The 18,191-nt window shown below is 40.8% G+C and overlaps 1 protein-coding gene and 1 pseudogene across 1 annotated transcript in view; both read left to right on the top strand.

Moving 5' to 3' along the window:
- GLUD1 (glutamate dehydrogenase 1) overlaps positions 1-18,191 on the top strand; it is a 37,452-nt gene that overhangs the window by 5,029 nt on the left and 14,232 nt on the right. The window contains exons 2-5 of the mRNA XM_049646289.1: positions 11,650-11,730; positions 12,238-12,293; positions 13,095-13,158; positions 17,395-17,489. Of these exons, the coding sequence (XP_049502246.1) occupies positions 11,650-11,730; positions 12,238-12,293; positions 13,095-13,158; positions 17,395-17,489 (296 nt within the window). The remainder of the gene's footprint in view (positions 1-11,649; positions 11,731-12,237; positions 12,294-13,094; positions 13,159-17,394; positions 17,490-18,191) is intronic.
- Positions 10,135-10,264, top strand: LOC125933600 (uncharacterized; annotated as a pseudogene).

Genomic DNA, 18,191 nt, shown 5'->3' with positions numbered 1-18,191 from the left:
TCTCCCTAGCCCTCATCCCTAAGGTTTTTGTTGGTGGTGCCACTGCTGTTGTTTTTAATACTTTTTAATTAAATCCAGAACTGTTTTGCCATGATAAAGGCCTTTTAATGTCATGGAATCCAAATAGCTCAAAGCCTCTAAACCGCTCCCCTCTCACAAATATACTAGAGAACGAAGAGATCGCCATTCAGTCTTGCTGTCATTTGGTGTGAATCCACGTAGCTGGTTTGCTTTGGCATTCAGAACCCCATACGCAGGAACACAGACGCTGCCCACTCATTATGCAGAGGACACATTGCAGGAATTGGGGCATCAAAAATTGGAGGACAAGCACCAGTATATTAAACCCCAATAAAACTTGCAGTGTTTAAATTTTAAGCATAAGAAATAAGAATTAAACATGAGGGGCACCTGGGTGGCTCAGTCGGTTGAGTGTCCGACTTCAGCTCAGGTCATGATCTCACAGTCTGTGAGTTCAAGCCCCGCATCGGGCTCTGTGCTGATGGCTCAGAGCCTGGAGCCTGCTTCCGATTCTGTGTCTCCCTCTCTCTCTGCCCCTTCCCTGCTCATGCTCTGTCTCTCTCTGTCTCAAAAATAAATAAAAACATTTAAAAAAAAAAAAAAAGAATTAAACATGAACTTTCTGACTTATAGGGGAAAGAAATTGGCCTTACAACTATTGATGATAATTTAGATTGCTTAGGAAAATTGTTTTTGTCCAGTGATGTTAAAGGTGCTGAGGATTCTGCCAGGAACCAATAAAGACTAAACTATCAGCTTGTGGATGCTAAAAAATTCTGGGATGTTGTGGGGTTCTTTCCTGTTTATTTTGCATAATAATTAGATTTTCATAATACAAAAAAAACTTTTTAACCTCTAATATCACTTAGTGAAGAGCATCAACTTATAAATGGCCCATGATGACTCCACCCAACAAACTCCTGTTAAAATACATGTATGTCTTTCAAATATTCATATAGTGATAACAGTTGTAAAATGACAAGTAAAACAGCTCTACCCCCAGTTCTTCCCCAGGAAATAACCGTCAACAACTTTAAATCCAAAGCCATTATCTAAAACTGACCTAGCTATTCTGAGGAACCAGTGTTTTTTCCCCTTTGCAGAAATTGATACAGATTGCAGTACTCACTATCAAGACTGAAGCATCAATGTAGGAAATACTACTGATAAAGGCAGGAAAGGTTTTGCAAAGGGCAAAAAGACAGCCTGGAAAAGGGCTGCTTCGAGACCTTCTAAGTTTCCTTTCACAAGGTAACAACACTTGGGAGATCCTGCCTCCACAAAGGTCAACTGGAAAGCAAGGGATAACCTAACATCTAACATTTATTGCGTTCTCCGTGTATACCAGGCATTTTGCTAAGAGCTTTTCATGCATCATCGCTTTTATCCCTCATAACAACCTCATGAGATACACTGTTGGCCCTGATTTTCAAATGCAAATACCAAGGCTGAAAAGTGGAGGACTCCTGGTAAGGTTACACACCTAGTTACCTAGTGGAGTTGGGCCCTGTTAAGAGTCCCATCCTCTGACTCCAGCACCCACTTTCTTAATAATTATTTTCTGGGGGCTTTCATGTAAAAAATTATACATTGTATCATAAGCAGTGATTGAGAACCATGCCATCCACACGATAATTCCCAACACTGGGGCTCATTCGAAATGTGTTAAAGGTTATTAGAAGGCCTGCCTTCTTCCTAGAAAAAACAAGTATATGCTAACAAGTGTGCATGTAGAACTCACTCGTATATGATATCTTTATGGGCCCACTTATTCCAGTTACTTAGGCAATGGAAGAACATTTTAGAGTTTTCTACTGAAAGAGGTTTGAAGAGCTCTGGTGTTGAACAGTGGCTCATTTCTCTGCCAAAGTGTATGACATGTATCTTTAAGGGTTTTCAGTGGACTCATTTTAACACGGCTTGCTTCTGAGTGTCTATTCCTTAAAAACGAAGAAGTTATAGTTTGTAATGAATTGCTATTTCTCCTGGTTATTTATTCTTGGAGAAAGTCTGTCAGACCTTTTAACTTTTCTGAATTGCTTCTTGGCTAGAGGAAAATGTGAAAGATGACACAAATGGAAATTATAAAGGTTGTCAGTAATATGACTCCTTTTGCCCACGTATCGTTATCATAAATATGTGAACACAGGCCTTCAAAACATTTTGTACATTTGAGCCTTAGTAGGATTTAGGACTCTTTTTTTTTTTTTTTTTTTTAATCCCTTTTAGCAAGAGAGAAACAGCAAGGGAATAGTCAAGGGTGATAGTACCCCCATTGGGGGTTTACTGAATAAGCTATATGAGCTATAGACTATATTCCAAATAAATCAGTTTTTCCATTATGTGTTCATTTTCTCTGCAGGCAAGAGCTTTAAACTTTATGCTTGATTAAGGAACATTCCTTAGCTCATGGGGATTTCTGATAGTTAACCTGTTCATTACAGGTCTTTTAATTGCCTACTCTGTGTCAGGTACCCTGCTCTTTGCTAAGGGAACTATTCACAAGAAAGCTTTAAAAAAGAAGAAGAAAACAAAGCTGATTTTTTTTTTCTTAAAATGTTTTTAATTGATTTCCTCAAAATAGAGCAGAATCCCAAATCCCTTCTGGTATCTATATCATTCTTCTTTTGCTTTTAGTTCAGTATTCTATTTCTACATTTTCCTTTCCCAGGAACAGTCAATAAATGACACAGTTGAAAACACTAAACAATGCATTGTTACAATAGGAGTTCAAAGGAGATACCAGGGAGAGACAGTCTTGATCTGCAGGTAGGGAAGGCTGGATAGGAGTTGGATGGGGGAAAAGGTCATTTAAAAAAAATTTTTTTTTTTTTTTACATTTATTTACAGAGACAGAAAGTGAGACAGAGCACAAGCGGGGAGGGGTGGAGAGAAAAGGAGACACAGAATCTGAAGCAGGCTCCAAGCTCTGACCAAGTGTTCAGCCCAGAGCCCAACGCGGGGCTCAGACCCACAAACCTTGAGATCATGACCTGAGCCGAAGTCAGTCACTTAACTGACTGAGCCACCCAGGCGCCCTGAAAGGTCATTTTAGATAAAGAGAAATAAAGGCGGTGACTGATTCAGCCCAGACAAGATGCAGGACTGTGTGTGATGGAGTCATAGGGACAGACTGTGTGTTTATAAATAATGGAAAATGAGGTTTTATGACATAATATTTATTTGGTCTCTGCTCCCAATTCCTGACATAGAGCTCTTAAAATCTTTGTAATTTCCTGAGTGATGGGGGTGCTTGGAGCCTCCTTTGTCCTAATATTTGGTCTTGGACTCCAGTTCCTGATATAGAGCTCCTAAATCCCTTGGAATTTCCTGGGTGATAGGAGCATCTTTTGTTCTAATGAGGCACTTCTTGCTGGGTTCCTGGATAGCTTCAGGATGGCAGCTGGTGACTAGAAAGACTAAACCATGATTAGTAGCCTAGAACTTTCAGCCCCATCCCCCGCCCTCCATGGAAAGGAAAAGAGTTGGACATTGAGTTAACACCCATCATGCCTCTGTGAGGAAGCCTTCATAAAAATCCGTAAACCACTAGGTTCTGAGAGCTTTCCGGATACCTCCATGTGTCAGGAGGACGGTGCACCTGTTACCTAGAGATAGGCTCCTGTGCTCAGGACCCTGATAATAAACCATTAAACATATGTAAAGTGTTTACTTGAGTTCTGTGAGCCATGATAGCAAATTATTAAACCTGAGGAGAGGGTGTGGGAGCGTCCAGCCAAGTTGGACAAAAGTATGGGTACTGTGGGCACCCAATACTTGAGATTAAAATGAAGGCCAGTCTTGTGGAACTAAGCCCTTAATCTGTGGGGTCTGTGCTAACTCCAGGTAGTCGGTGTCAAAAGTGAATTAAATTGTGTATGACAACCAGTTGGTGTCCACAGAGAATTAGAGAGCTGGTTTTTGGTATGGAAAACCCGCACATATGGTGTCAGAAGTATGCGAGCAGAAACAGCTTTTTCCCTTTATGCTTGTTGGGTGCATAATGGTAAATCCAGTAGAGCTAGGCTGCAGAGGAGCTGAGGATGAGGTGATAAGTAATAACAGAAGAAATGAAAAGCAAAGGGCAGCTAAAAACATTTTGAAGGAAGGACAGTATTCCCCAACAGGTAGGATGTATCAATGAAGGAGAGAAAAGTCAAAGATAACTCAAGTTTCTAGCCTGAGGCACTGTTAGGAAGAAAAGGTGATATTATTATTGGAAAGAAGACTGGATTTTGAAAATAAAGGAGATTTGGTGTAAAATGATCCTTAGCAAAACTTGGAAATACAGGCATAGATATTTTCCCGATCTTACTCTTGCAACATATAGTCGCTCTACCTGTAGTGCCCATCTATCCCTTATCTCCTTTCTCCCTTTAATTCTCTTCTTCCTCTTCAGAACCATCTCAAATATCACCTAGACTTGTAAATAATTTATATGAAACTGGATATCTGTAATTTCAATACTTTACCCTTTGAACCTTTTTATAACAGGTTATTGTTATGTTTTACTAAATGTTGTCCGGTTTTATATTCACCACTTTTACTAGGCATCATTTCCAAGACCGGTTTGGTAGGAAGGTGTGGCTAAGTTTACTGCTATTATCCCAATAAGTCAATGAAAAAAATGAACAAGATCCCCCTCTTAATGTGTAATCCTTCCTCCATCCATTGGGCAGGAAGTTCAATACTTAGGCACACAACAGAACTCTGTGTCCTATAAATAATATGTACTTAAATGCAGGCAAATTATTTGGAAGGATCTATATATACCCACTTCAATCACCAAGAACAGTCCCCCATAAGAGAAGACTGGGATTACATAGTGATATGTAATGGGAGGTCAGGGGAGACTTCCAATTTTTTGTTTTTAAGTTTTGTTGAACGCATACACATATGTGTTGTATAATTTTTTAATGTTAATGAAAAGAAGAAGTGAAATGTCCTTTTCATTTCTCCAACATCAGCTAAACATATGCTTCCCAGAACTTATTATGAAGTTTGTCTCTTTAAGTGTTTGGTTCCTTGCCTTCCTACATAGACATGGACACTGTCAAAAGCAGTTAAAGAGTATGATATTCCTTCGTTCCTATGTGGCCTGCTTCTTGCAGTGCCAACTGAATTTTTGTCTGAGACTTCCCATGTTTTCTGAGGTCATTACATGCTGGAGGGTCCCAGTTCCCCACTGCCCCTTGCCCTCCTCTCCTCATTTGTAATTATGTTACTCTGTTACACGTTAGGAAATTATATTAGTATTAAGTGAGAAAAGATGTTCTCGTGAGTAAATGGCAAGAGTGCTAGGGCATGCATTTCAAGAGTTCTGAGGTCTTTATGCTTTTCTGTGAGTTCTGTGCTTGTGGTAGAACTCTTGGTTTTCTGAAAAGTGAGAGAATGCAGTTGGAAATTGAATTTGTGATAAATAAATCAAAGACCTATTAAAAGATCCAGGCTCAAGTAATTTTTAAAACCATTTAAATTGTCATGAATGTGTTTCGTTAATGATTCATCACAGAAAAAACAATGGTGACTTAGTTGCTAGGAGCTTTTTCGTATGTTTTTGGTTTTGAGTCAGCTTGCAAAAGGAAAAAAATTCAAGCTACTCAGTTGTGGTTTTCACTGAAATTTTTCAAAGTAAGGAACTGGTGTGGTTTCTTCATCACTATAGCAGCTTTAGCTAATTTTTGCTTTTGATTTTGATTTCTCCTAGAAAAACCTGGTGTAGTAAGGAATATCTTTGGTCATTAAGTCAAAAGGCAGAGAAATGCTTTGTGCTGTGTAGTGTGCAGATGTCTGCATTTTATTAATGTTCTTTTGAAACATCTGGATACCAGTTAGCTCAAAATAACTATGTGGTAGAGTTAATTACTCCTCAGAATAAGAGGTCTGATTTCAGACTTCTACCACCAACCCTTCCTCCAGCTCTACCAGGTTTGATAAATAATAAACAGTCATGGGTGGTGTTCAGTTTCCGCTGGCGAACTGGAAGTACAGGTTACTCTGTGGGCCAGTGAGAATGGGGTCTTGATTTGGGGGTCCTTGTCTCTAAGGACATCTGCCGTGTGGTCCATACCTGCGTAATCACCCCATTTCCTTTCTAGTTCTGCCAGCTGTGGACTCTGCTTTTCATTGAAAGCATCCGCCTCTGTCGTGATACCTACTAGCGCTGTCGCTCACAGACCCCATCCGTCTCTTCCCAGACACTAGCAATGCCAGCTGCAACATGGGCTAATGGGTAGTGCTACAGGACTTTAGAATAGAAAAAAACCTAATTTACTCCTTTCCATTTCTGGAATAAAATTCTTGGCCCTTTTAGTTTCTGCCCTTGTGCCCCCATCCTATCCCTATCGGCCCTGCTCACTTTTAGCCTTCCCTGCCACCCCACAGAAGAGAAGTAAAGGCTTGCTGTTACGAAAAGTGAAAACATTCAGACTGCAAATAAGATCCTTCTTGCTTCACTTTGTTTTAAAATATTTTAAGGTTTCTTGGTTTTCTTCTGTGCATGTGTGTTCTTACCTGTCATTTGGCTTTATTGAACGACTTTGTTTTCAAATTCTGTGTTCTTCAAATGTGGTAGGTATTCAGAAATGCTACGTTTCCCCCCTCCTTTACAACTTTGCAGTAGTCTGAGGTCTGCCCTAACTCCAGGTAGTCAGTGTCACGTCAAGTATGTGGCATCATTTGTCCCTCACATACCCCAGTTGTGCTAATATCTCATAATCCATTGGATTTACAGATATAGTAGAGAGTGGCTTCTTTTTTGTGGTCATACTCTTAGTGTCCATCAGAATGTGTTTAGGAATTTTTAGGTGACCGCATATTTTTAGTAATTATCTTTGGTTTCCAGTCCCATGAGAAGCAAAGCAACTAGCCTTCCCTTAGGTGTAAGCTCCTGTACTGGAGGGAGTTTGTTTCATCTCAAGCATTGTTACAACACAGAGTATTTTACTTACGGCTATCCTTGAAGGGTTTTGGGGGGTTTTTTTGTTTTGTTTTGTTTTGTTTTCCAGACTAACAGTTAAGTAACCTTGTGCTGGTATGTCTGCCAGCTTCCAGAAGTAACAACATTTATGTATCACTGATTAATCAGAAAGTTGAAATGAAAACCTATTTTTTCTTTAGCCCAGGCAGTAACCGACCACCTGCATTCCTTTCTGGGTACCTCCCTGCCTCCTCCTTCCTCTGCTCCAGAGCTTCCCCGCCCCACTAACTCTTCTGCTCCTTTCCTTATTACCCCTCCCTTGCCTCAGTTCACTAGAAGCCTTTCTTGGCTCATAGCCTGCAGAAAATGCTGATGTGAAAGGTAATTTATGTAACTACTTCTCTTCTGTATCTTGCAGTTGAGTTTTCTGATTGGGTGTGGCTCGGAAAGAAAATTTCACTTTACACACAAGAATGCCTGGGTTCCATCCAGTGGAAACATGTTTTTTTGTTATACATACACAGTTTCTGACTCATGGTTCTAGAACTGTTGCAGTAACATAGGCATTTTGTTTACACTGTCTTGTACTAGGAGGGGTCCAGTTTCTAATTAGCATCAATGTCTAGAATAACAGGATTATAATCAGATTTGTAAATGTTACTGTTTCAGGCTGTGTTTAGTTTCCCACCGAATGTATTAGTTTGAAACACTGGATAAGGGAAAGTAACTTTTCCCTTCCCTTAAGAAAGCAAGAAAAATGGTAGCTACACTTGTGAGCATGCTGTAGTATATAGAATTGCCCAGTCACTATGTGGAACACCTGAAACTAATGGAATATTTTTAAAGAAAGCAAGGGAAATTGGGGGCGCCTGGGTGGCTCAGTCGGTTAAGTGTCTCACTCAGGTCATGATCTCTTGGTGGTGGGTTCCAGCCCGCATCAGGCTCTGCGCTGACAGCACAGAGCCTGGAGCCTGCTTCAGATTCCGTGTCTCCCTCTTTCTCTGCCCCTCCCTTGCTCACGTTCTCTCTCTCTCTGTCTCTCTCTGTCTCTCTCTCTTTCTCTCTCTCTTTCTCTCTCTCTCTCTCTCCCCCTCCCCCCTTTCTCTCTCTCTCAAAAATAAACATTTAAAAAGTTTTTAAAAAGAAAGGGAAATTAAAATAACTTAATGACTACTTCCACAGACTCTAAACGAGCAAGAAGAAAGTGCTTTGTGTATGATAGAAATACTAATTCTCAATAGCAGACTATTCTGCCCTCATGAATTTATCTTAAAGTAATGAAATCAAGGTTTATTAAGCTGTCTGTTTAAACTCCTTTAAGTTTAGCCTTTTTAAGACATAGATTTCTTTGTTATCTGCCACTGCTTTCTAATACTTACAATAGCAGTGATAATATAGCCGAGATTGAACTATTGACCATGTCAGCTGCTTCACGTGCATTGTCCTGTGCGGTCTTGATGAAACCTGAGAACAGAGGCTGTGCCTCCCCAGGTAAGCAAGTGCAGTCACCACAGTAGTTGCCACTGAGCTGGGTCCACTTGGTCAGGAAGTACCCAGCCCAGATCACTGGCCTAGCACGGCCTTCACTGAGGCATTTGCCACATTGCATAGTAGCATTTTCACTGATTTTTAAAAACATATTTTAGTGTTTAATTTTTTTTTAACGTTTATTTATTTTTGAGACAGAGAAAGACAGAGCATGAACGGGGGAGGGTCAGAGAGAGAGGGAGACACAGAATCCGAAGCAGTCAGCACAGCGCCTGACGCGGGACTATAACTCACGGACCGCAAAATCATGACCTGAGCCGAAGTCGGACACTTAACCAACTGAGCCACCCAGGCGCCGCAAAACATATTTTAGTGTTTAAGCCAAATTTTTTTCTTATTTTTGAGAGAGAGAGAGAGGATCTTTAGCAGGCTTCACACTCAGCATAGAGCCCAACTTAGGGCTCAGCCTCACAACCGTGAGATCGTGACCTGCACTGAAATCAAGAATCGGACCCTTAACTGACTGAGCCACCCCCCAATTTTGCCTTAAAGAAACAAATGTTGGGGCGCCTGGGTGGCTCAGTCGGTTAAGCGGCCGACTTCGGCTCAGGTCATGATCTTGCAGTCCGTGGGTTCGGGCCCCGCGTTGGGCTCTGTGCTGACAGCTCACAGCCTGGAGCCTGTTTCAGATTCTGTGTCTCCCTCTCTCTGACCCTCCCCTGCTCATGCTCTGTCTCTCCCTGTCTCAAAAATAAAATAAAAACGTTAAAAAAAAAATTTAAAGAAACAAATGTTTAGTCGTAATATTACTTACAAATTTTTTTTTTTTCTGGAGTACTTTTTAGGACCTGGTGCTTTTGCCTCTTACTGCTTTATAGTCCTTTTGTAATACATGCAGTGTATTGTGAATTGTTCAGAACTTATAGGCCTGTCAGAATTTTTAGAGACTACGGTTTTTCTGTCTTAATACCTTAAGTTTTAAGAGTCAAGAAATATTCATATATTTAATCATCCTGTATTTGCGTGCCTGATACACGCATGCCATTTTCTATTTTAGGGACCAGGAATTGAAGCATTGAACAAAACACAGTCTGTCCTCATGGTGATAACTTCCCACGTGGGGAAGCCAAGACAGTAAACAAATCTATAATATAAAGTCAGTGGTAAAACATTAACGTAGAGGGGGCTAGAGAGTAGGAATGAGAAAGGTGCTGTTTTAAAGAAGGTGGTCAGGGAAGGCCTCTTGGAATGAAGAAAGTTTTAATAGAGGCCTGAACAAAATAGGGAAGCAAGCTCTAAAGCAACAGGTAGCTGGTCTATCTTTAAAAAGACTATCCCTTCTTGGGGCACCTGGGTGGCTCATTTGGTTGAGCATCTTCAGCTCGGGTCACAATTTCACGGTTCATGAGTTCAAGCCCCATGTTGGGCTTTGCGCTGACAGTGCACAGCCTGCTTCAGATTCTCTGCCTCCCTCTCTGCCCCTCCCCTGCTCTCTCTCTCTCTCAAAACTAAATAAGCATTAAAAAAATTGTCCTTCCTTATTCTAAGATTTCATTAACAAGTAAATTTGTTCCAAGAGCTCCCTTTTCTAAATATAATCATTTTATTTTTCTAATACGCTAAAGAAATATGTTCAGCTTTAGAATTTGCTCTTTATGATCTATGTACCACAGATAAAATTCTCTTAAGTCGTATCATTGGCGTTTATCTTTGTGCAGTGGCAATATCATAGCCAGTGAGGTTTATCCAAGGTGCAGTTATTGCTAATTGGAAAAGATATCATTTTGTTTAGATAGATGTTTGCAGAAATATACAAGAAGCCATCTTTTAAAAATGACGGGGACGGGGGGGCTTGCTTGGGTGGCTCAGTCAGTTAAGCATCTGACTTTGGCTCAGGTCGTGATCTCGTGGTTTATGAGTTCCAGCCCCACATTGGGTTCTCTGCTGTCAGCACAGAGCCTATTTGAAATCGTCTGTCCTCTCCTCTCTCTCTCTCTCTCTCTCTGTCCCTCCCCCGCTCACTCATGCTGCTCTCTCTCAAAAATAAACATTTAAAAAAATTAAAATGACTAGGGAAGTTTTCTCCAACCACCAGTTTGAGATATTGTATATTGCTATCTGAAAAACATTTGTTCCCAAAATTCTTTAAGAGATGTCCCCGAGGCCCCCCATTACTGTAACTCAGTGGAAGTTGTACCCAGCGTCATTCAAGAATCCTTCATCACTCACAAACACACATTGTGCCAGGGAGCGCCAGGTAGCATGCAGACATTAACCTCACCCTGGCCTTCTTCCTTTGGGTTGAGAAACAGTGAACTGCAGAGGACAAAGGGTGGCCTAACCCTGAAAAACTTGGGAGGGTGAGTGCCCAGGACCCACAAAACCAAAGTAGTGGACATACTCACTTTCCACGTCCACTCTACCAAACACCTAACACTACCAAGTACAGGCGCATTGAGACAGTTAGTTGTCTGTCGCTTGGCCTTCTGCCATCCTTGCAGAAAGGATAGAGGGAATTGCTCATCTCCAAGAAAAAGAAATGACTTGTCACCTTCTCGTCTCTTGGTTGACAGGCTGACAGTGAATGAAGGGAGGAAGAGACTGGGACATCTGGGTGTACTCGTTTGAAGCCAGAACTTCTATTTAGACATCTAATATTAGATTGAATCAATCTGTTGACTATCCATTTGCTCATATTTGTATGCTATCAGAAAGCAAAATTTTTGAGCTCCTTGCTACCAAATCACCTAAGTCAAAACATAAAAGAAAAATTTTAAAGACTTCCCAGAGTTAATTGCCTTCCTAAAAGTGTAACATTCATTTGAAGGTGGTTTTTGTCTTGTGGAATCATAGTTACTGGTTTTTCCCACTGGGCTGTCAGTCCCCAGAGGACAGGACTGTGCTCCATTCACCTCTTAATCCCCAGGAGCCCTGCTCCATGGTCTCATCCTGAGCTTGTACCAGAACACAGAAACTGCACTCCAACACCAGTCTTTCGCTCATAACTGTCCAAATACTTAAATTCAGTGCTCATTCTGTAGCTCTTGCTAGGTGACTCCTTAGATTTCCCTTGACTTTGTATCATAAGTTTAAGTGTTCTTGGAAATAACCAAGGTATTGAAATGCAAAAAGTGTGGACAGTTCAATTTCTAGCACTTTTTTTTTTTTTAACCTGCCAGAAGGGTGTTCTAAATGCATCCCCTTCTTTCTCACCCCCTCAGGTATCCGTTACAGCACTGATGTGAGTGTAGATGAAGTGAAAGCCCTGGCTTCTCTGATGACCTACAAGTGTGCTGTGGTTGGTAAGTGATCTCCTTTGTTGCCACCTAATGGCGCTTGGGGAAATATGTTTACATACAGGGTTACTGTTAGGATGTTATTCAAGGTGCACAGTTTAATGCCCACACCATTTTTCAATTAGCCTTAATTAAGTTAGTCTTTTTTTTTTTTTTAATGGAGGACTTGTTATAGGAATCAATTGGATTTTCTTGAAGTGTAGATCTTTTTTTTAAATCCCTTTCTGTACACTGTAAATAAGACCAAATCATAGTAGAAGGGGAATAAATGTTTTTTTCTTTTAGAATTAGGAAGGCACACTGATTACACATCGTAACTTGCCTAGCCTTATCATTTCTGTTCCTCTAGAGTTTTAAAGTACAACATTTTAGAAGAGATTGATGTGGGTTTATTTCTTGAATTTTTTTAAACTAAAGCTTAAAGTGTCATATTTATACATTGCATAGTACTTTCTGCATCTTTAATTTTTTTATCCTTTGTCTGGAATAACAACTTGCAGCCTTCTCTTCCAGATGTGCCATTTGGGGGTGCCAAGGCTGGTGTTAAGATTAATCCCAAGAACTATACTGTAAGTAACAAAATGACATTTGTGCACATGATACACTGATGGGGGACTTGTAATTACTGGGCTTCTGTGTGTCCCCCATATCAGTGAGATTAATGGCCCCTATTGCTTTTTAAAGGAATGGAAAAACAAGTAAAGAATTAATACATTGAGTGTTGTGCCATATAAAGGTCACCTGGCTTAACATCAATGATCAATGTCCTTTTTCATTTTCTCACTAGGTTAAAAGGTAGTTAATACCTTCATATTCTTAGGCATTTATATCCATGTTATGTATTCTATAACATAAATATAATATGTTCTATATAAATATAGTATATATTACTATGAGATTTTTGTGTTGGGTTATCAAGGTCCAATGACAAATGTCTTAATTCAGTAAAAATCTTATTGTTTATCCTATCAGTTCCAAGTTAATTTAAGCCATTACTATACTTTACAGCACCAAAGTAACATCTGTTACAAACATAACATGTATGATTTCATTCTTTTTGAGATTAACCATTTAAATGAAAATATACCATAGGGATTGCTCATAGGGTCCTATATTAATACAAAGAGAACAGGAACTGGGATCTGAGCCCTAATTCTACTGTCTGTTGTTTATATGACCTAATTTGTGATCTGTCATTTTCTCATCTTTAAAATGTAAATGCCTGCTTTATGAGCTTTGAGGATTACACAAGAAGATAGGTGAAAATGTCCTATAAATAGAAAATCCAACTATTACCTATCTCCACCGGTGGTTTTCTGTCAAAAACATTTGTTTCATTGTTGTTTTGTTTTCATGTTTTTCCTTTATAGGATAATGAATTAGAAAAGATCACAAGGAGGTTTACGATGGAGCTGGCAAAGAAGGGCTTTATTGGTACGTATTACCATGCAGGTTTCCACAGAGTAGGAACATCTAAAAAGTAATGTTCTTAAGGTAAACTCCTGCTTTTACCTGTGTGTACATGGGTAGAACTGCCCTTTTACTCTGAAAAGCTGGGTTCTGTGACAAATATGGTGGACGTACATGGGCCTGTTTTTGATACATCTCTAATAGCAAAGTTCAGGTTCTCACTATGCAGTATGGACACCAGACGGATCGCTTCCACCTCGTCTCCTTGTACAATCTCTGTTGTGATGTCCAGAAAGATTCTAGGAACTGAATAATACCTGTATTATAAACATTTTTTTTAATATGTAGAAATCACTTTCACAGTAGTGATCCTGTTCTGAAAGCAGTGGGAAATCTGATGCCTTTGGAATTGGAGGTTCAGCACAGTGGGCACAGGCTGGGAGGTGAGGGGCCTCACACTAATAGCTCACGCTGCCATCACCGGCTGGTTTGGAGGGTTCCTGGGGCTTCTAATGTTTGTTACTAGGCCCTTTCCTCAAACACTAGATCTCTGAGGTGCTGATCTTCACTGGCTTGATATTTCCGTATCATACTGTCATCTATCTCATGTGCTCTTTCATATGAGATGTGAATTCTTTGCTGTGATGTGTAAATATTCATTTAATCTTTAATTTTCAAGCAAATTAAATCTTTATATTTCTTTTGTTGATCTAGAGGGATTCTAATTTGTTTAAATAAAAAAAAAATATTTAATAGAATGTTTGCCCTTGTAACATAAAGAAGACTGACTGAAATAAGAAAGAAAATCTACTCTTTCTCTGTTTTCCAGCCCCTGTGTTTTTACTCCCCAATATTCTCCCAACTGTTGGTTGACAGGTTCCTATGAACTTAAGATATGTTTATTTTGAAATGCCCTCTTTTTAGGGAAAAAAAAAAAGGACCTGAAATAAATAAACTAGCATAGAAATAAATAAAAGTTAACACTAGAACTTTACCAGATTCAATATGTCTTTCATCGTTTAAAAGGCATGCAGGGGTGGGGGGCGCCTGGGTGGCTCAGTTGGTTGGACATCCAACCTGGGCTGAGGTCTTGATCTCGCAGTTGGTGGGTTCGAGCCCCTGTGCTGAGAGCTCAGAGCCTCAAACCTGCTTTGGATTCTGTGTCTCCTTCTCTCTCTGCCCCTCCCCTGCTCTCTCTCTCTCTGTCTCTCAAAAATGAATAAACATTAAAAAAAAAATTTGTAAGTAAACAAACAAAAGGCATGTGGATTCCTGGCATGCCTCCCCCTCAGCACTGCTGTGAGCTCATACTACCACCATGGCAGCAAAGCAAGGCACTGGGTAGCTGGAGTTGACTGCCTCCTTTACGGAAATGCCCACTACTTCTGAGATTTGGGGAACTGCTGTCATGTTCAGCTTGTTGATAGCCTTCATGATTTTTATATCGTATTTCCTCTTAGCTTAAGTCACAAACATATTTAATGGTCTTGAGTGGTTTCAGACTTATTCAGTTGTATTTATTGCCCTTATCTAGAGTATAACCAGCTAATTTTCTCTACATTTATATATTGTCAAGTACCTTATAATTCCAAAAGTTAGAAGCAGTTTGACTCCTTGGTTTAAGTACTGAGGCCTCATTGCCTCACACTGCAGCTAACCCGTTTGTGGCACGTAGAGGGAGGTGAAGGAGTTCTTTCTCTTCCCCCAGGACAGAACTGGTCCTGAGCAAACTTCTGGAACTGATGTCATTTCTCCATTCTTCTCCAACTTCTCTTTCCACACAGTTTGAGAGTATGAGTTAAAGCTGGCTTGGAGTCCTGGCCCTGTCACATTGTGTGCATTTAGGATTAGCTTTTGAGTTTCTGCAAAAACGGTCAGCTGGGGTTTTCATAGGGATGTTGCCGTCCTCACCATGGTGAGTGCTCCAGTCTAGGAATACTGACTGTCCACGGACTCGGGCGTCCTTTAAGGTCTTTCAGTAGTAGTTTGTAGTCTTCGATGCACAGATTTATACCACTTCTGACAAGTTCTTTCATAAATTGTGTGTGTGTGTGTGTGTGTGTGTGTGTGTGTGTGTGTATGCATGTGTGTGTTCTAAGGGATATTGGTCTGTAGGATTCTTTTCTTGCAATGTCTATGATATCAGGATAATACTGGCCTCATAGAATGAGTTAAGAGGTGTTCTCTCCTTGTGTCTTTTTTTTTTTTTTTTAAAGCTTGTGAAGGTTGATGCTAATTCTGCTGTGTGAGTTTAGGTACCACCTTTGCAAATGGTGAAGTTCCCTTGCAATAACCTGATGTCTCCCTCCTTTTATTCCCCTAGTGTATCAGGCACCAGAATTGCCCTTTCAGCTCTTGCTCATGCTCTGTTAAAGCAACTGCACTCTCCAGCCAGTTTTTCACCTTCTTTATACTATTATGGGATTGAGTGATGGCATTTTAGCTTTCCTGAGGGTAGTTACATGTTCTACAAGGTATGGACTTTCAGACCTGTTCTCTGTAAGATATTTGAGAATTTTTCTGCAACTCAGGAACTATTTGTGATCTTAATGTCGACTTTTGTGTGGAATAGAAAACTCACAAGCCTAATAATATTTTGTGACTTTGGCGTTGGGTAGAGAGAGCTGTCTCACCTTAGGCTGTCTAGATAAATTGAGGTTTTTGAGAAGCAATGTATCATGGTACATTTCTGATTTACAAACTATATTCCTCATACTTGCTCCTTGCCAATAGCCCTTCTCCAACTGGAATTGTTATTTGAGCCAACAAGGTTACTTGACCCTTGATATTGCTAAAATACTTTTGTAGATAACCACCAGAAGGATTCAGGAGCAATTTGTCATTGATACCTTGGGAGAAAAGCAGTATGATTAAACAAATCTTTACTGACATCCTCGAAGTATGTCACTCTAAAGGAATGGACATCATGAGCAAATGGGGATGGTAGAGCCCTTTTGTCAGAGGATGAGGCTAGAATGTGGAATGAATCCTTCCAAGTAGGAGAGTTATATGGAAGGAGAGTAACTTTGGGGAAGTCAGACTTCATGAGGTTTAGAAGCTGCCTAAAGGAAAGGGTACTCAACTCAGGAGTGTGACAGATTGCCGGGAGGAGGGGCAGGACTGTAAAAGCAAGGCTTGACCACTTCGCAGTTGTCTTATGCCATCTTGTGTCCATCGCATCACAACTTGTGCAGAGAAACACATCACCTAGGATCTGGGCGTCTGAGATGTAGGAAAATACTAAAACGTACCTTGTTCTATTGGTTAAAAAGTAAAAAATGTAGAACTCAGGGACAGCCCTTAGAAAGAACTTTATTTGAGAGACTTAATAGTTTAATCATTTGGGGCGCCTGGGTGGCTAAGTCGGACACTGAACCGACTGAGCCACTCAGGCGCCCCCACCGTATTTTATTTAGTTGACTCACTAGATACTTAGGTTGTTTTGATTCTTACTATTTCGAGAGATGTATCTCTGTGTATCCCTACTTTGGCCGATTTGAGTAGGCATCATTTAACGCATTTTTATCTGAGATCTCAGTGTGGCCATCAGTATTAGTGCTGTCACTAGACTTTTTGTTGTTGTTGCTGCTGCCTGTGGACTAACTTCTTATTATCCTCAAACTTTTTAATTTTCTGTGATCTGAGGAATTGAAAGCTAAGGTTTAAAATTGCATACACTGAGTAAGCTTTGAACAACAGGCCAAAGCACAGGTGTGAAGGTATTAATGGGACTTAATTCAGTTGCTTCAACAATGTGTCTTTTTCTTCTTTTCCTACTTGGTGGGGAGGGCTTACCCATCCCTACCCCGCCCCCAGAAGTGATGTGTTTCTGTGCTGTCTCAGACTCATACACTCCCTAACTGTAAGAGTCATCCTTCTGTAGGGCAAGATGGTACTGTTTACTCTAACTGCAGTTCAAGGAACTGACGTCAAGAGGGGTACACTGATTTGCTTATGCTCACATGTTCAGAAGTTCAGTTGAGTGGCTCACATCTGTCACAGCAGAGCTAACCTCCAAACATAGAGCAAGGAAACGCCGCCGTAAGAAATTACTATGTAACAGTGTGTGTGTATAATTGTGTAGCGAAACATTTAGCAAATATTTCAATTAGTGGCTATTTCAACTAATGGCTTCAATTAGTTACACAGATGAAATCTAAAGTTTTCTAACAGTGGTAGCTTTGTTATTATAGAAAATCCCAAGGATCTATGTGTTTGAGAGGAGTTTATCTTAAAAGCTGCCCTTTCCTTGTGCCCCAGGTCCTGGCATCGATGTGCCTGCCCCAGACATGAGCACGGGCGAGCGGGAGATGTCCTGGATTGCTGATACCTATGCCAGCACCATCGGGCACTATGTAAGTACCCACCGAAGGTCCTGAGGGCCTCATTCGCCATCTACGAGAAATAGCAGTTAAGCTCATTGTATGTGGAAGGTGAGAATTCTCTGGGTTTTTCTCCTCTCCTTTAATCATGTCTTGATTGGCATATTATTTTACTTCCCTCTCTCCAGTCATAAACCATAAATGTAGTGAATATGGCCTGAGCTTTCATTTACATGCCTCCCCATCCTGAAAGCTGGGATGGAACCTCGAAAACGGATCACCTGCCAGGCAGAGCAGGACATGCTGCAAGACACTAGAAGGGAAGTAAAGAAGCAGATGAGGTATGGAGATAGTGTAATACAGAGATGGAGTTACATCTCTGAAAGAAGGCTTCCTGGATGAGGTGTCTGGGCTAGACCTTGAAAATGGGTAGAATTTGAACACGGAGGTTGCGGGGATAGGAGGAGAAACAGTAGAGCTCAGACCGTTAGGAGATGAGGCATATTAGAAGGGTGATAGAAGAGCGAGGAAATACATGAACTAGGACAAAAATACTCAAGGCCAGTGAGAGGGGAGCCTCTGGTGCTGACCCTGTCTTGGGGGCTAAGGGGGCTGGTGGTGTTGGGCTGCCCAGGGGCCCTGGGGGCTAGGGAGAAGCAGTGGTGCATGGCAGAGATAGGCTCCGCAGGACTCCAGTGGATGTGTGTCATCAAGGAGCAGGAGACCCGGGAAGAC

The sequence above is a fragment of the Panthera uncia genome, chromosome D2 (genome assembly GCF_023721935.1).
Source record: "Panthera uncia isolate 11264 chromosome D2, Puncia_PCG_1.0, whole genome shotgun sequence".
Classification (NCBI taxonomy): Eukaryota; Metazoa; Chordata; class Mammalia; order Carnivora; family Felidae; genus Panthera; species Panthera uncia.
Note: the sequence above shows the minus strand (reverse complement) of the source record. Positions and strands in the feature narration are given on the sequence as shown.